The sequence below is a fragment of the Trachymyrmex cornetzi genome, unplaced genomic scaffold, assembly GCF_001594075.2.
Source record: "Trachymyrmex cornetzi isolate Tcor2-1 unplaced genomic scaffold, Tcor1.1 scaffold166, whole genome shotgun sequence".
NCBI lineage: Eukaryota > Metazoa > Arthropoda > Insecta > Hymenoptera > Formicidae > Trachymyrmex > Trachymyrmex cornetzi.
In genome coordinates this window covers 720864-738908 of record NW_017296266.1, presented here as the reverse complement: position 1 = coordinate 738908, position 18045 = coordinate 720864, and the positions used below count along the sequence as shown (strand labels likewise).

The window sequence follows — 18045 nt, the reverse complement described above, 5'->3', positions numbered from 1 at the left end:
TTACGTTATTTGTATGCAGCTCGTAAGGGTCATTTCAAGGTCATGCCGTCTATGCCACATAATACATCTTTTCATACCATAAAAATTATGTCTAAGACATTTTGTCGAAAAATGAATAGTTTCGGAAATAATTGTTTGCTTCCATACTTTTTCCCCACCCTGTATAATGATCTAAATGAGAAGATAGACAGTCTGATTTTGAAAAAGTATTGCTTTCTTTTATCTTCTCATTTAAATCATTATATAACATCATTAGAATATCATTTCACGTTCGAATTATAACTTGTAATATTGAAAATTGTACTCTAATATTAGTTTTTTCCGCTGTGCTTATTGCACGTATGTATTATGTTTCGACCATTCAATAGTCAATCTTCATATTTATATATGTATGAGAATCTACAGAATTAATATCTTAAAGGGATTAGCTGGACTTTAAGTACTTGTATGATTCTGTGTGAATTTATATACTACGTAAGAAATGCGCGCCGAAATGATTTTTCGGTCTTGAAACGCAAACTCTACTAAATTATAACCGCAGTGTAATATCACGAGTTAAATTAACTATAGCAATTTAACAATTTGTTGCTTTTTCGCATCTTAGAACGATTTTAATGCTGAATGACATATTATTATCTCGCACGAAATGCAAGAGATTTTACATATTATGTCATTCAGCATTAGTAAAATAATAAGAATGCAAGAGATTTTACATATTATAATACGTCATTCAGTATTACTAAAATATAAAACTAAGATGCGAAAAATCTCTTGCATTCCGTGCGAGACAATAATTTACATATAGGGTCCGACCGAAACTTTTGCTGTAATTGAACACTCAACGATATGTCAATTTCAATCGAAACCGAAACCAAAATTAAAAAATAAGGTTCCTATAAAGACCATATGTATAGACATGCCTATATATCATATACTTTTTCTTCATAAAAATATTCTAATTTATTGAAATAATAATTAAATTTCGAAATCAAAAATCTACATTTCAGTTGTGTCAATTTTGGCCAAAGAATATAAGTACTTCTTTTTCATAAACATCATAATTTAATTATTGAAACAATAATTATACATATTTTATAATAAATAGAATTAAACTATAGTAATTTTAACATGTGTAATTCTCTTAATAGAATTACACATATTAAATGTGTAATTATTGAAACCGTAAGTATCCGTATTAAAATTAATATTTATGAAGAAAAGTTCTATGGTTTCAGTCGGAACTGACACATGATGAATATTCGTTTTCAGTTTCGGAAAAAGTTTCGATCGATCTCTAATAATATGTTATTCTCAAGCATTATCAAGATCGTTCTAAGAAGTAAAAAATAGCATCAAATTGACGAAGTTCAGAAGCACAGTTTAATTAAATAGAATAAAAAAAGAATAAAAGAAAGTATAATTTCCTTTCGCAATAATATAGTTGTAATTCTTAATTCTTTCTAGCTCCGGTAACTTCGTTATCTATGATTTAGAGTTTAGAGAAAGTGAACGTCTTCCGGTGTCTTGGCCCGAAATTTGGCTGTGTAAGCCTATCGTTCGACTGAAAACGTATTAAATTCACATTCCTTTTTAAATTGCGTTACATTCTGATTCACATCATTAATTATGTTGTGCAATGTTGATGACTGTCCTCTCGCAGAAAAAGAAAACGATCACTCGAAAATGTACAGATAGGAATGAACATAAACAATCAACAATGTTTTCCCATAATTTTACAAAGAACCGAAAGTGTCGACAAAGACTTTGAAAGCGCCGTTTTACGTTGGAATTTTCTTTAAGAAACGTAAGGCATACTTTCGCTGATGTCTAAGTTCGCATATTATAGCCTCCTGGGCATTTTCATAAATCATTCTTCATACCTTTAGAAAATGTAATTTTTTGTTTGTTACATGAAAAAGAATAGAGGCAACATCACAAAAATATTGAATTGCGTACACAGTTGTACGGATGCACAGAAAACGTTTTACTATGTATATGTATGTATAACTATGTTATGTCAAAAAACGTGCATATGCATTAAAAATACCTTTCCTTATTTTTCCGTGAATCAGTAATAATGAACAACTTTCTATTAATATTAATTAAATACTTTTAATAAATCTATTTTGTGTAAATTCAACTATAATTACATACTATAATTTACGCGATGGATATATATTACACACATATATAAAAATACAGATATACATATATGTAAGCACATACGTACATAAATATACCTTGCTTTCCGATGATTTATTATTTCGCATAGTTACACGATTAAGAGATCAATCAAACGCCATGTAACTCTCGTTATCTTCCAGCTTTTTTTTAGTTGTATTTTTCTTCACAGAACGTAAGTCTAGCATTTTAAACTGACCTTTCCTTGACACGATGCTTTCTTCAATTCTATTATCAACATTTTCCTCTTTTTTACGTAAAAACTGGCCGTGTTTTTTTACACAAATAACCGGTTATATAATTATTTAAGCACCAACTTTATTGCGCCAAGTCAATTTAATAAATTGTACTGCTTTCATAATAAAAAAACTTGACAGTTTGCAGATATAAGTTAGGAAAAAGGCCGATATTCTTCACCGATACTACCGGATGACATTACTAAACATGAATGAAGCATATTGAAGAAAGAGTCGTTCTTGTGTCCGTCGATGTAATCCCCACTTGTACGATGACCATATTTACGGTTCCCCTGCATTCTTTCGAATTCCTATGCGGTAGAGGTACGTGAGTAAGAGTGAGTAAGAGGCTACAGTCAATATTACGATAAGACTTTGCGCGCTTTTCAAACCCGTTAAAAATTTCATATCGTATACGTAGAGAAAGATAAATTTTTTAAGTATTTATTAAAAAGTTCTCTTTTATTGAACTACTTTTTGGAAGTAACATTAAATGCATCGCGCGTTCACACGTTTATTGCACAGTATAATATCCTAAGAATATATCAAGTACTATTAAATTAAATTACATATTCAATCTGCAGAGAAAATAGCAAATGATAAAGTATTTGACAAATTAATATTATTTAAACCTTTATAGTATCATAGAATAAAATTGGCATAGAAATAATTTTCTATCTATTCCATTTTTGTTCTATAAAGGGTTAATAAATACATCGTGACATTTTGTTTATGTTTAAATAATTGATGCTGCGACTCTATTTAAAAATAACGGGATTGCAACTATGATTGATGACCTAATAATGCTATCGACACTTTCTCTTTCGTCAAGTGCCAATATTTCTCGTTTTAAACGCAGCGGTAGTTGTGGTAGTGATAAACTGTTGCTTTGAATTTAATGTTGTAGCTAAATAGGGTCTCTCCAGCGTTGGACAGTCAAATTTATGAAAAAGTTCGCTCCATGTTGTCGATTTAGCACCCACTGTTTCTAACAAGTTGTTCCATAAACCATTTGCAACTGTAAAAAAAAATAGAACATTTTCTAAATAATTTTTCTAATTATTTCTAAATAATTAAAAATATTCTAATTTTATTTTAACATTAGTTTAGAGTTATTTTAATTTCATGAAACGTATTTGAACATTTATACCAAATTCTTTTTATACTCTTTAAAAACGTAAGTTAACTTAATGCTAATACGACTGTTACAATTTGGCAATCTAAACTACTACGTGGAGGTAGTCCAACTGGTTAAATTGGTTAATATTAGGATAACATTCTACCAGATAATATTGTTATACTTTCTTACATTATTGTTTCATTATGTTTAAAAATATTGGACTGAGAAATAAAACGCATTTTATGCAAAACATTTTAAATATAAAAAATTAATCTTTTAACTATTAATTTGATTATTAATATTTAATAACTTTTTTTATTATTCACTTAATTATTAGCGAAACAGTTCTTAGAGAATTCTGAGTAAACTTACAACGAGCATTGGTTTTTTGACTAATGTGAAAACAATCGCTGCTCAAATATGTCATATCGGTATATCCATCCGAAGCAAGCGGTATACTTATGTTCATTAAGATAGGTTGGGCTACAACTACAAAGTCGTTTCTTTGGAATTCTGGATAATCAGCGATTTCCATCTCTAACATCTGCCATCTAAAATATACATATTTCCGAATTTTTAATCAATCTACATTTTGCTATCAATTATAGTGACAATAATAATATATTAATAACAATATTAATTTATAATATGACACATTGCTAAATATATATTTCTGATTTAATATGATATCTGATAATTAAAGACGCAACCGGATATCCATCTAATATCTGATTTCTGGTAATGTATATACATATCCGGGCGAAATTTTATATTGAAATGATGTGCATCATGGTGTAAATGCTTTGAAAATTCTTATTGTCACTAATACATTTTTTATATCTGGAAAATAATATCTGATATCCGACATCACAGCTGTATTCGGTTACATTCCTACTTTACATATGTATATATGTAAAGATTGAATAAATTAAAATTACTTTAAAAAGTAATTATTTCTAACATTTGATAAATGATGTAATTTAGATTATTTTCTATTTTATATATTATTCACTTACTGTAGCATAATATCATAATACATTGATTTATAACGTTGAAATGCGAGACCAAACATGCAGGAACACTCGATGTCCGTTGTAACGAAACATTTGAATGATGGTCTTCCTTTACGAGTATCGACCAAGTTCTTTAAATGTGGCGGCGGAATCAACGCTACAAAAGTCCGCGGCAAATTATCTCTTAATATTCGCAAAACCTGAAGTAGATCGACCTTGTGATTTTCAAGAATTGACCAAGGTGATGAAGTCCAACATATTTCATTACAAAAGTCATTGGCTCCAATCATCAGCGAAATCAACTGCAAATCAAAATAATTTTACATGATTTTACATAATTTTATATAATTTTAATCAAATTACTTTATTATTGTCAATAATTCTCATTTCGTTTATAGTTAATTAGTTTAAATTATGTTGTAACTTTTGAAATATTCAACTACAAACGAAAGGAAAATCACTACGGTTTTGAATCAAGATATATTAATAACTTTTCTTTACCTTAAACTCGGGTGACAGTCATACTTTTAAAAATCTCTATTTTATTATAAGTTGGACTACAAACAATTACGAAATACTTATTGTTCAAATTAAATACAAATCCGGAGCTATTCGAGCTTGGCTAGTTAGCTTACGCCAAATCGTATATTACAAAATTCTTTTACAGAATATAGTATGTAGAATATAATATGTCTTACGTTTCAACCTTCAATATGGTCCTCTTCAGTGAACAAATTAAAATTTAGTACAATTACATACAGTATAATCGCATATAACTTCAAATTCAAAGAACAATAAAATACTTATTACTGTCTCCACTATTTTATGTTCGACTTTTTAGTGATCCGCCTATCTATTTTATGATATCCTGTACTTCATGTTATTCGAGTCCAACAATGCCTTTATCATTCCGACGCAGATTCGTTGTGTAAATAAATCAAATTAAGGAAGAATTTATAGCTCCTTAACCATGTACAGGGTGTTACAGATACATACTAGGCAGTACGACGGGTTGCGCGGCAAACTTTGCATGGCCAAGCGTGGTTTAATAGATAATGACAGTGACTTTATACATTATAAAGTTTATACTACAAAGTTTTATTATTTATATTATAAAGTTTATGTTATAAAGTCACTGTCATTGTCTATTAAACCACGCTTGGCCATGCAAAGTTTGTCGCGCAATCCGTCGTACTGCCTAGTATGTATCTGTAACACCCTGTACATTAGAGACAATCTTATATTGAATATGCCATTATGTACTAAATTTCCTCCATTATAAGATTCATCAACAACTTAAAATTGAGTAACCTTTCTCATTGTCGACGTAATACACAATGACATATTGGACACCTACGATAATGCTAATACCGGCGGTACTGTAATTTTCAAGCAAGGTGTACATGAAAAAGTACTTTATTATAGTGTTTTGAAAACGACTCAACTTCAGAATATAACTACAAGAATATGCAATAAAAAAATTGGAGTTCCCATTTAAAAAATTCACAATGTCGATCTTGACCTGATCTTGATAGTGCTCCTTATCCATTATTTATAAACTTTATTATTTCTATCTTTTTTCCCCAAAGAAAAACCTCCAACTTTTTTATAAAACTTTTTTCTATCTCTCTTAGTTTCTGAGAAAAACTTTTTGGGCGATAACTTTTATCCGCGAAACCGGTCCAAATCTGTATACGCGGGTAATGGATCCGTGGACGGATATCTGAACGTTACGTTACTCGGTTCCTTTTTCGAGCTCTAATAAGAATACAAAATTTTTTACACAAAAACAAGATATTTTATTGTAAATGTAGCGAATTAAGATAGTTATACCCCAAAATGCATTATCTAAGAAATTTTCGTTTCAAGTAATTTAGATATTAATACATACATATATCTGTAAAAGATGAGCTCGAATTACCGTCCCGTTTCTGATATATAACCAATCAAATATATATCGTAGATTTTTTTATATTTACCATTATAGTATATTTTTGTTATGATGCGACACGAATTTTCATATAGCCTCCAAATCACATTCAAAAGGTTAATGAAAAACGTGTCTCTCAAATAGTTAAATTCGTGAGGAAACTCGTGTAACAACACCACAAATATTTATCGCATGATATTAAAGTTTGAGTAATAAAAATCTTGATTTTATACATTTTCTCGAGAACTGAGGATGTCCATTAGATATAGCAATGTCACATTTTCAAGAAATAAGAAAGTTGTCTTTCGCATTCTTGTCGTTTCTTCGCGAGAGCCGATTTACACTTTTTTTGCTAAAACTGTACTTTTAATATATTTTCCTTTATAACACAATTGTAGACATTTTCTTTTTTCGTATAAATATCTTGACAGATATATTGTGCCTATATTGATCGTCTGCGCGCAAAAATGCGATGTTGCCACAATCTAATTTCTCTTATTTACTACGTGATACGGAGGTTTCCTTTTTTTAAATTAATTTATTTTATCATGATTTAATATTGTAAGTTATAAAATATTTCGTTTTATTATTTTTAGATTTGACATAGCGATATATTTGCTTAATTTAGAAAGATATTTGAGTCTGTCATTGACTCGAGCATAGTTGGGGTATAACTACTTTAACAAAATATAATAAGCAATAAAACGCTCCGTTCAGTTTTTTGCTATAAAAAAAGTTAACTTGAAACTATAAAATATAGTTTCTAATTGAATAATTACAAACAACGAAACGTAATAACATATTTTGTATTGAATTTTTTTCGTTGTTTGTAACAAATTGAATGTCTACTACAATATACCTTCCAATGTTTCTGCATATTTATCCGCGGATCGTTTTTTATCTTCTTGATCAGCATCTCCGCCATGTATATCATATCCGCGGATTCGGCACCGGATTCAGCAATATTCAATTGCGATGCTTTGTGAGTGGTCAAAGAGTCTCCCAATGCAAATCCTATCAAATTGGGGTTGAATTCCTAATGTATTAAACATTTATGGGTGACTAATTTGCACACGCATACACGTATTTGATTAATCTTTAAATTAGGCCTGCCCAAAACTCGGCTCGTAAGCCGAAACGTTTCTACCTCTCTACGTGCCGTCTCGCTCTACCGACGGCGGAGAGATAGAAAGCGTTTCAACTAACGAGCCGAATTTTGGACAAGTCTGCTTTAGATATTTTTGCAAACATTTGGATATAAATACTATTAAGCATCAAGATCCGCTTTATAATTTATATATATATAAATCCGATTTGGACACGGGTCCTTTCGAACTTTGGAACAAATTTTACAATAAACCGCAAAAGTGATCACGAAATGCTTGACATATTTTAAGTCTACACTCTTTAATTATCTTAAATCAATTACTTTTCAAATTTTTAACACCTTTTAAATAATGATTTACAAGGATTTTCTTTTTTAAACAAATTTTCTGAAATACATATTTGTCTCTATTTTATGAATGTTACGACAGAGAACTGTCAAACTGCTATCACATGTTCAGTGCCTTATAAGGACTTTACATTATAAATAGTAAATCTGCCTAACCGTATTCATTTAAATTAAAAAGATCCTATTTGGAACACAGTCTGATTTAAAAAAACTCTCCCCTATATTAACTTTTTTAATTACCACATTCAGCCAAATTACAAAATTTTAAAATAAAAAATCGTGATTTTAATTGTAAACTCTCTAAAATTATTTAAAATAAAATAAATTGAAAAGAAAAGAAAATTTTGGTAAAACATTTATTAAAGTAAGGAAAGAAAGTAGAGAGCTCGTAAAAAAATCATAATTATAAATATTGCTTAATAATGATTATGATAATGATCCTATTAACTAGTATTACGTCCTAAATTACATTAACTTTCGCTCGGCGAATTGCTTAATGTTTTGGTAAAAAAATATATTTCAGGATGCTATATAATCTTGGCAAAAAATATTAAGCACCTATATTTTTTTTATTATAATCTGAAACTCTTTTGTCTGTATTGTTTCTTATTAATTATTGACATTGTATATAAGTTTAAAGGGTTTTTAATAATTAAAAGGAAAAAGATAATTTACAGCAACTGTCATAAACCAATTTTTTAACTAAAACATTAAATAATGTTAATCAGTTAACAAATTAACAAAATAAAATAAAGTAAAAGAAAAGAAATCTTCTGTAAGACGTTTACTAAAATAAGGAAAGAATACGCTTAATATTTTTTGTCAAGACTGCAATATAGACATGATTTTGGAATGAAAAAGCCACTTGTAGCATACGTAAAACGATTTGCTATTAGTCAGGAATAATCGATGGCTGTGCTGGTAATCCACTGTTCAACAGTTAAGAGGCAGCAAATTTACACGCTTAATATATAATCTCTAAAATACGAGACACGAGCGTCTCGTGAAGATCGAATGCAATTACTGACGAAAGTCCGTAAAGAGGCAATCCAACACAAAACAAAAATATGATTATGTTAATGTTATGCTAAAACCCTTTTGCAACAATTCCTTCTGTGTTTGTCACGTTTCTTTAAATAGTAAAGCCAAAGATGTTGAATTGTGTGTTGCGAAGAAAATGTCGATTACACACCTTGTCATTGTTTTACCGACACCGACATCTCAAAATTGATAACGATGTATTATGCGCCACACATAATTAAAAAAAAATCTTTATGTACATCTGAGCTTTTTGATTACATTGGTTTTCTTGATTACATCTTGATTATATTTATATCTATATTTATATCTAAAGCTGGGAATTATATGCATGTAAAAACAAGAATATATGCACATATTATATGCATAAAATTTGGTAAAAATATACAAAAATATTAGAAAATAATGTAAAAATATGCAAAAATATATAATATATACGTTTATTAAATGAAAAGCACAGAAAGAAATATTTTCAAAAATATAATAAGTTATCAGTGCAATTAATCCATTTCAACTGGCTAGCTACACTGCGCATTATCTTTTAGGGAGGTTAAACACGGTCGAACATATCAGGACACGTTCGGCAAACAGTTGAGCTCGAGGTAGTCGCGCGTCGTGCATATCCGCCGAGCTAGCTACCAACTGATACTTGCCGAGTATGTTCAATCGTGTATGGTCTACTTTAGATTCACAAGTACTTCAGCGGTTTAGTACTCGCATTATACAAATGGACTCATTCAACTATAAAAAGTATCAAACTTGATCGCGCGTACATATATATAATATTCCAATAATCAATAATACACTACTCAACAAAATTAAAGGATCACTTGTTCCACCCTGCAAAAATAGGCAAATTTCCAGATAGAATAACTTCGTCAAAAATCATCGTATCGAGATTTTTAAAAAAGCATTTTAAAACTTGAAATCTCTACTTTTCAAACCTGTACTTTAAAAAACCGTATTGCTCATGTTTCATAAAGTTACACAAACATAAATGAAGATGCATCAGATCTCAAAATTTTTTACGAAATTTGCGAAGTTCCACGGAGCCAAGTAAAAATTGTGCACAAATACGGTTTACATCTTTCGAAAGAGTGAATCTTTATCTTCAATTTTACTTTTTATGAAGCTTCGTAGGATTTTTTTTCACCAAGTTATTCAACGTCAAAGCAAAAAGGGTCGTTTATGATTCAACGTTGAATAACTCGGTGAAAAATAATCGTACAGAGCCCAACAAAAAAGCAAATTAAAGGTAAAGATTCACTCTTTCGAAAGATGAAAACCGTATTTGTGCACAATTTTTACTTGGCTCCGTGGAACTTCGCAAATTTCGTAAAAAATTTTTAGACCTGATGCATCTTCATTTATGTGTAACTTTATGAAATATGAGCAATACGGTTTTTTAAAGTACAGGTTTGAAAAGTAGAGATTTCAAGCTTTAAAATGCTTTTTTAAAAATCTCGATACGATGATTTTTGACGAAGTTATTCTATCTCGAAGTTTGCCTATTTTTGCAGGATGGAACAAGTGATCCTTTAATTTTGTTGAGTAGTGTGTAATTGACAAAATATAAAGTATGCAATTTTACAAGAAATATGCTCAAAAAGATACATATATGTAAAATATGCAAATTAAAAACAGGCTTTAACGCTTTGCTTTTACGTAATTCGTGTAGATATGTGAGCTGTTTTGTATTCATATTAATAATATAAAGTATACATTTTCATATAATCCCAGCTTTATTTATATTTATATATGCTGAGGAGGAGAGAATTGAAACGTTCAATTGAAAAATAAAAGGGACATTTACTCATCTACATTTAATTAATTTTAATTAATAACTTTTGTCAAAACAACTGCGCTGACTCTCATTAACAAAATTTAATTAGCCCTAATATAGTTTAGCTTTAATTATATTTCAAAGATTAAAAGTTTTTTTTAATTATCGTTTTTATTAAGAAAGAATTCACAAAAAGACGAACTAATTATAAAATGAAGAGACTAAACTCTTAATCTTATCGGCGATTTTTTAAGTTACTCATTTATACATTACACGTAAGAAATGAAAAATAATCGACTCGGAGTTCTGTAATCAAACAAAAAATGCTATTAAAAAATAATATAGCTAAACACTCTATAATAAAGTCTGGCTAAGAGTGATTTTATAAAAAAATTTATAAAAAAGAAAAAGACATACATTCTTCTCTATATATTATCTCATGTTAACTTATACTATTACTCTACAACTTTAACAAGGATTATAAAGCGAGATAGTACACACACACACGCGCGCGCGCGCGCGCGCGCACGCACGCACGCACGCACATATACTTACAAAGAGAAAGTGTATATACCTTTCTCTTTCTTGTAAAAGCTTGACAAAATCATTCGTGACCAGATTTTATGATAGGATTTCTAAATATAACGTTAACATTGCACTTATGGAATAATACTAGGAATGATCAGTAATAAATTTTAAGTAATCAAAAACTGAACTTACGAAATACGTATATGTATATGCAAAAATTGAAATATATATCTATGTATTTATAAATACGTGCATATGATAACGAAAGTATTTAATTTTTCAATACGCATTTATCCTTACTAAAAAAAACACGTCACAAAGTTACATAATGAAATCATGTAATTAAAACAAGTAAATCACATAACTGATTTTAAATATTTCAAATACATTTGATTATGATTTAACTATCACATTTAATTATCAATTTTCATTTTTTATCTATTACATCTTACACGTTGTTCATGTTGCATTTCGCTAAAAAAAGGTCGAAAAATTTAATTTCAATTTACCTTAATTATGTTGGGAAGAGTTAAATATTCTCTCCACGTGCCTTGGCCTCCACCAGCCGCAGTAACTCCTCTGTTTTCTATAACGACTTGAAGCACACTGTCTGCAAAAATTCCAGCTCCAGCCGTAAGAGAATCACCCATCGCAGCAATGACATCAATATCACCTGGTCTTAATTTATGTACCGATTCTGGCACTTCTGGAGACCGACTATCTAAAATTTATCGTCAGTCAAGTAGATTCCTTTCAAGTACACATTATATTCTAGTCTATTATTGTTTCAATAATAATTTGGCTATACAACTTGGAATCGATTATTCTTCAATGAAACCTCGAACCGACATGCAATAATTTTTATATGGTAGTAATGATTGAAATAAAATTACACACACTTTTTAATTAAATAAATAAACCTTACTCTGTAATAAAATTTTTAATTATTAAAATTGATTAAGATTTTTGTTATTTATTGTATATATACAATGTGGCGTAATAATTAATTTTGCTAAAAGAAAAATTCTAATTAAGTTAAACGAACATAGACATTTAAAAATAGTGGACTACAAGTAAAATACTATATTTATTTGTTATTAAAGATTTTACTGGTATATAAAGTCTCATAACTTTTAATGATGATATTTTTTATAAAAGTATATATTCGTACTAATTTGTAAAGAGACAAAATAATTATGGAAATAAATAATTGTTGATAAAAAAATGAAAAATAAATTCTCAAGAACCTACCTGTCACGTTACAAGGAAATGGAACATAGTTGGGAATAGTTTTTTGCACTTTGTTTGCTCTTCTTGCCATTTGCAGATATTTTTCCTCCATTCCTGTTCTACCTGCGAGATTAACAAATCGGGTGTTACAATTTACGAAGAAGATAGTACACACAGTTGCATTATAAATTATCTCTAAAAATAGATTTATTTTACGAAATGAATTAAATCTATTTTTGGATAGACTTAATTTAATATAAAGTACAGAATAAAATATGAAATATATACTCGTTTTGTTGACCAATTACAATATAAGAATAATCATAACTATCAATAATATTTACCTTTTTTTATCATAAATTTCTTCAGAGAAATTCAATTTATGAAGGTAGACATAATATTTTAATAGTTATGATTATTTTTATACATTGTAATTGGCTAAAATGATTGTACATTTTATTTTACAAAATTTTTACAAAATAGATCCGTTTTTAAAAACGAAAATGTATAAATTATACATTTTATACTTCTTTGTCAGTTTATCTTTTTTAGTAAATACTTTTAATTTATTACTAAAAGACCTTCACTTTATTTATTTATCGTATAGTTGTACGCATGATTTGTGTAGTTGTAAATCAGACGTATAACTTATGTCAAATTATATAATGTCATAAATTTTATCTTTAGAAAAATCAATTTAGGAAATAAATTATTTTTACTTATTTGTAAAAGTTCAGATTTTTACATAATTATGCCATAAATTCTATGCTTAAAAATGAATTTATGAAGTAAGTCCATCTTTTTTATAAATTTATCTTTTAAGGATAGAATTTATGACACGAGATTATGTAATTTGACATTTTCAATTATACGTCGAATTTAACAAAAGGAACGAAGGTATCGTAGCTAAATAATAATGAAGTACAGAATAATGAGATCCTAAATGCAGTACGGTACGTGAATCGAATTATCGGACAAGATGATGAATTATGCAGAAGAGCAGCTAAACAAAATAGGAAGAAGTACCGCGAAGACGCGAGTTACATTCGCTTATCGCGTTTACCGGAAAAAAAAACTGCTTCCTTTAGACTACGTTATAATCATACGTGTTTATTATTATTTTGATCGAAGTTAGTCAACAAAACAGGTTATGCTAATAACAGAGAACATTGTTTGATTATACAGCAGAAGAAACTTTTATGAGAAAAAATTCAAAATAAAAAAATCAAGACCGTAGATAGAAATTGTACCATTACAATCTTAATCATTATAACGTGAGAATTTTTTGTCCTTGGAAAATCATCGCAGCGTAACATTGTAGCTTCGCAAAATTTTCAAAATATATCTTTAATATAAATTTATGTTACATTTATAATACAATCTATAATTATAAATGTATGTATAATTATAAATAAATATGTTTAGATTAAATGACGATAATTTAATTACTTAGAACATATTTTAATTCGTAAAAATTCAAATAATTAAGTACGCATTATTCATCTTCAATGCTAATGACATGTTGTGGAAACATAAGTATTTATAGCATTCATATAGTCTCGCATGTCGTATCTTTGAATATCGTATTTGTATAAAAACTTGAGATAGCTTGCGGTAATATAATGCATGATTCCTTGCCGTTTCCTGGACGTTTATAATACTATCTATCAGTTTATAATACTATCTATCAGTTAAAATATTTTGCATGTATAACGGAAAAAATGTATATTATCCTTTTGAGTCAAACTTACCTTATTATTAATTGTTATTATTATACACTATCGATGTACATCAATTATATATATAGTTAACTGCTTTATACGTTAAGAAAAGATCATGATATATTTATATGTGTAAAATACTGAAAAAACAAAAATTTCAAAACACAGATTGTAAGAATATATAGGATATTTTACTTCTCATGCATTATTTTATTGCAAATATTTTCTTATCATTTCTGGAATTATTTTTGGAAATTTTTAATATCAATTTTATTTACATTATAATTATATTAATGAAATTTCTACATCAAATTAATTAAGAATAAAATAATTTTAAAATTTATTTTAGTCTTCCAAAGTTTAATTTACAAGAAGACTCTCTTTCTTCTTCTTTCGCTCCTATAATTAAAAAATTCTTAAGTCTTTTGTATTTTTGCTAAGGAAAGATCGAAAGTAATTAAATAATCTATTTAGAAATGTTGATCAAGAGAAATGGAATATTTTGTATATTCTTTTCGTACGTTTATCTTATTCTGAATAAGATAAACGTTTTCAAGCATAATTGCGTTGTAGTAATCTTAGAAATTAACAGGATAAGTACGAAATAATATCAGCTAAGATTCAATTAAAGTGCGTTCCACTCACTAACGACGTTAGTAACGCTCGCGAGCATTATTTCATAGTTATTATTTTCATGTATTAAACAGTATTTAGTGGAACGTGCCCTTAGTATTTGTTCGAAAATTTGTCAAGGCTTTGTCGATGGATATAATTATATTGTTACGCCCGTGCTACGTCGAATCTCTACGCGCTGAATTATATAACGAGCGAAACGAATTGACAAGCAATTTTCTAGGAGATGCGGTCCGCGCCTAAATTTGATCTTGGTTGAAAGCTGTCAACACGCGCGAGCGAACTCGCTTCCTTCTCTAACGTTGATCACGTTATATTGAGTGTCTTTGATTGCTTTGTGCGCATTAATAGTCTTGTGCCCTTACAAGTGTGTTGTTATATCGGCAATTCGGGAACGTCAGGGTGAGCGAAAGTGTCACGGGCGTTTACAGTTCAGAGCGTCGCACGTGTAACATTTTGAAAGCTCGTCCGGGATGAACTTTCCTTCTCCCCTGAGAAAGAAGAGAATTGGGAGATATACCAACGCTTGCTTCAGTCCTTCAAAGGCCTTCTAATATTCCTCCCCCCAAACAAATTTACTCTCCTCAGTGAGTTTATACCCAGTCAAAAATGATAATGGAATCGACATCGAATCGATCCCTTCACAAATTTATAATGTGAACTAAATTCCAAAAAACTTTGAACTTATTTTTTGCTATGCGAAATAGTTCCCTGCATATGTTAATAAGCAGAAAAAATTACTACCATAGAGGACTGGTCTATTTCGCATAGCAAAAAATAAATAGTTTTTTAGGATTTAGCACACGTTCTCCTAGCCGAAATTATGTAACCTCTCTTCTCGAAAAGTTACGCTTCTTAGGATTTATCTTTATGTTTGCCAATCGAAATCGCTTTAATCGATAAGACTTCCCTTAGAATTGCAATCATCTCTGATCGAAAACGATTACGTTATCGAAGTAGACCACGCAATTCACGGGGGTAATTTCTGCAAAACCTAATTTAGAGTTATATGCCCTTTTTATATACGTGTTATATACGTGTTTAATTATTTTCAGAATAAAAGCACACGATTCGTGAACGTGAGTGCGCGGGAGCGTCACGAATATTGATCGGAACGTCACGATGCAACAATATATATACAGGGTCTCCCAAAATAATCGCCAAATATTTCATGGGCAGGTAGAGCGAACTGAATCGAAAAGTCCCGTACCATTTTACAAGTTTCCCCAATAACGAGATATTAATCCTTAAAGATTATTTAAGACCGAATCCACGAAGTATATATGCCTACTGATCGCTTTGCGCGCGCGGGCCGTAAGGACCGGGGACTGTCTGGCAAGAGCCCCGCGCCGCGCACAAGTTTGCTCTACCTGCCCATGAAATATTTAGCGATTATTTTGAGACACCCTGTGTATATATATATCGCTATACACTTTATCCTACATTTTTTAGTTAACCTTTTTCGTGCAATTAGTTACTTATAGTTAAACACTTAATGATAACAAATAAATTAATGCAACACAGACACACACACATACACATATATGCAACGCATGAAAACTTTTTTGGCACTGAAAAAAAATACTAAATTTTAATAAATATTTATTTGAATAGCTCTGAATAAATATTTACTAAATGTAAACATATATTTATTTGATATAAACATTAATAATCAGTGTGTTATAACGTTTTCAGACTGTGAAAAAGTCATTTTCGCTTTAGAGACAGTCGCTTTCAAAATGCACCGCAAACTATATAAGATATCGATTTTATAACTCTTCACTTATTCCACAACTACGCTGTCTCCTTTATACATCAGGATTTTTAAACAAACTTTTTGGCTTTAACATAATAATGAATTTGAAATGAACGTCTATGATTGTAATCTTACATCAAAATAAAAATTGAAAAATTGTTTAGGGCAAGAGCACACATAAACAAAGTATTATTAATAAAAGTCCTTGGTAATGCATATGTATGTAACCGTGTACATGAGTATGACACAGTTTTAATTGTTTTCTATAATTGACACAACTGTCGGCCGCACTTGTTTATTGTGTGCTCTTGTCCTTAGAAAAAGATTACAGCACTGACAACATTATAATAAGATGATAATAAGAATAAAAGCACACGATAGAAAAAGGCTGACTATTGTGCCGACTGCTGACTGTTGTACTCATATATGCAATTACTCACACTACCAAGGATTTATGGAAAATCCTTGGTAGTGTGAGTAATCTCTTATATGAGTACAACACAATTTTAATTGTTTTTCATAAAACAATACAATCATCAACCGACACTTGTCTATCATGTGCTCTTGCCTTAATCTTGCTTCTAGTGCAATTTTTGCGAGGAAAATATAATAATAGAATTCTCAAAGAATTTTGTACCATATCGCTAGTTAAACATACCGAAAGCATCGAAACTCCAATTTCGCAAAGAACGGAGCAACATGATGTTAAGGGGCGAATCGAGGACAGTCTTCTTTTCCGTCGCCAATACGGATGTATATAGCAAGATGCAATAGAACTGGCACCATTTCCACATTGTTCCGTGGTGCAGAATCGATTACGAGAATTTAAAGTTGTTTCGACGGTGCCGTCTGAACTACACTTGGTGATTTGCAGCAGAGGCGTGTTGCATCGTCCGAGATCGAGGTATTCAATGACCCATCGCAGAGCCGAACCTGTAAAGAAGACTCGGATGCAGTGGAAAACCTGAGGCCTTGATTGTACCGTCTGGCAATCAAAAGCAAGGCCGCCTTGTTCTGTGTCGTCATAGCAACAATAAACTACGAGTAAATGTTTTCAGAAATATTGGAATAAAAGCCATCATTCAATCACTCATATAGATTTTGGTAATTCAATATTACCCTTCAAATTTAGCAATCATGTAGTCTGTATCGGAATAATTAATGAGTGATAATTTTTTATACAAGACATGCGAACGAATGTTAATAATAAATTAAAGCGATTTTTATAATATATTTTATAACACGTGTACGTAATGTTAAATTAAAATTATTAATCATTCGTAAAATATTGGCTGTATAAATGCATCAATATATTTTATATACTTTTGTACGTCTGTTATAAGGATAGATGAAAAACTGATCTTCTTTTGTAAGTAAAGATGGAATTGTCTTCAGCATGTGTTTATTGAATTCAGCGCGTGTT

General features: G+C 29.8%; 1 protein-coding gene across 2 annotated transcripts; it reads right to left on the bottom strand.

Annotated features, from left to right (window-relative positions):
* Nucleotides 1–3141: 3141 nt before the first annotated feature.
* LOC108759046 (phospholipase B1, membrane-associated) lies at nt 3142–17688 on the bottom strand. Of its 2 annotated transcripts, none has more exons than XM_018504307.1 (7): nt 17281–17688; nt 12530–12635; nt 11792–11999; nt 7340–7516; nt 4554–4852; nt 3910–4088; nt 3142–3435 (listed from the first exon to the last, which is right to left on the bottom strand). In XM_018504307.1, the coding sequence occupies exons 1-7, from the start codon at nt 17414–17416 to the stop codon at nt 3245–3247; spliced, it is 1296 nt and encodes a 431-aa protein (XP_018359809.1). In that variant the 5' UTR covers nt 17417–17688; the 3' UTR covers nt 3142–3244. The 2 variants fall into 2 exon arrangements, with proteins under 2 accessions (XP_018359809.1, XP_018359808.1); XM_018504306.1 differs by having other exon boundaries at nt 11792–12003; nt 12534–12635.
* Nucleotides 17689–18045: the final 357 nt, after the last annotated feature.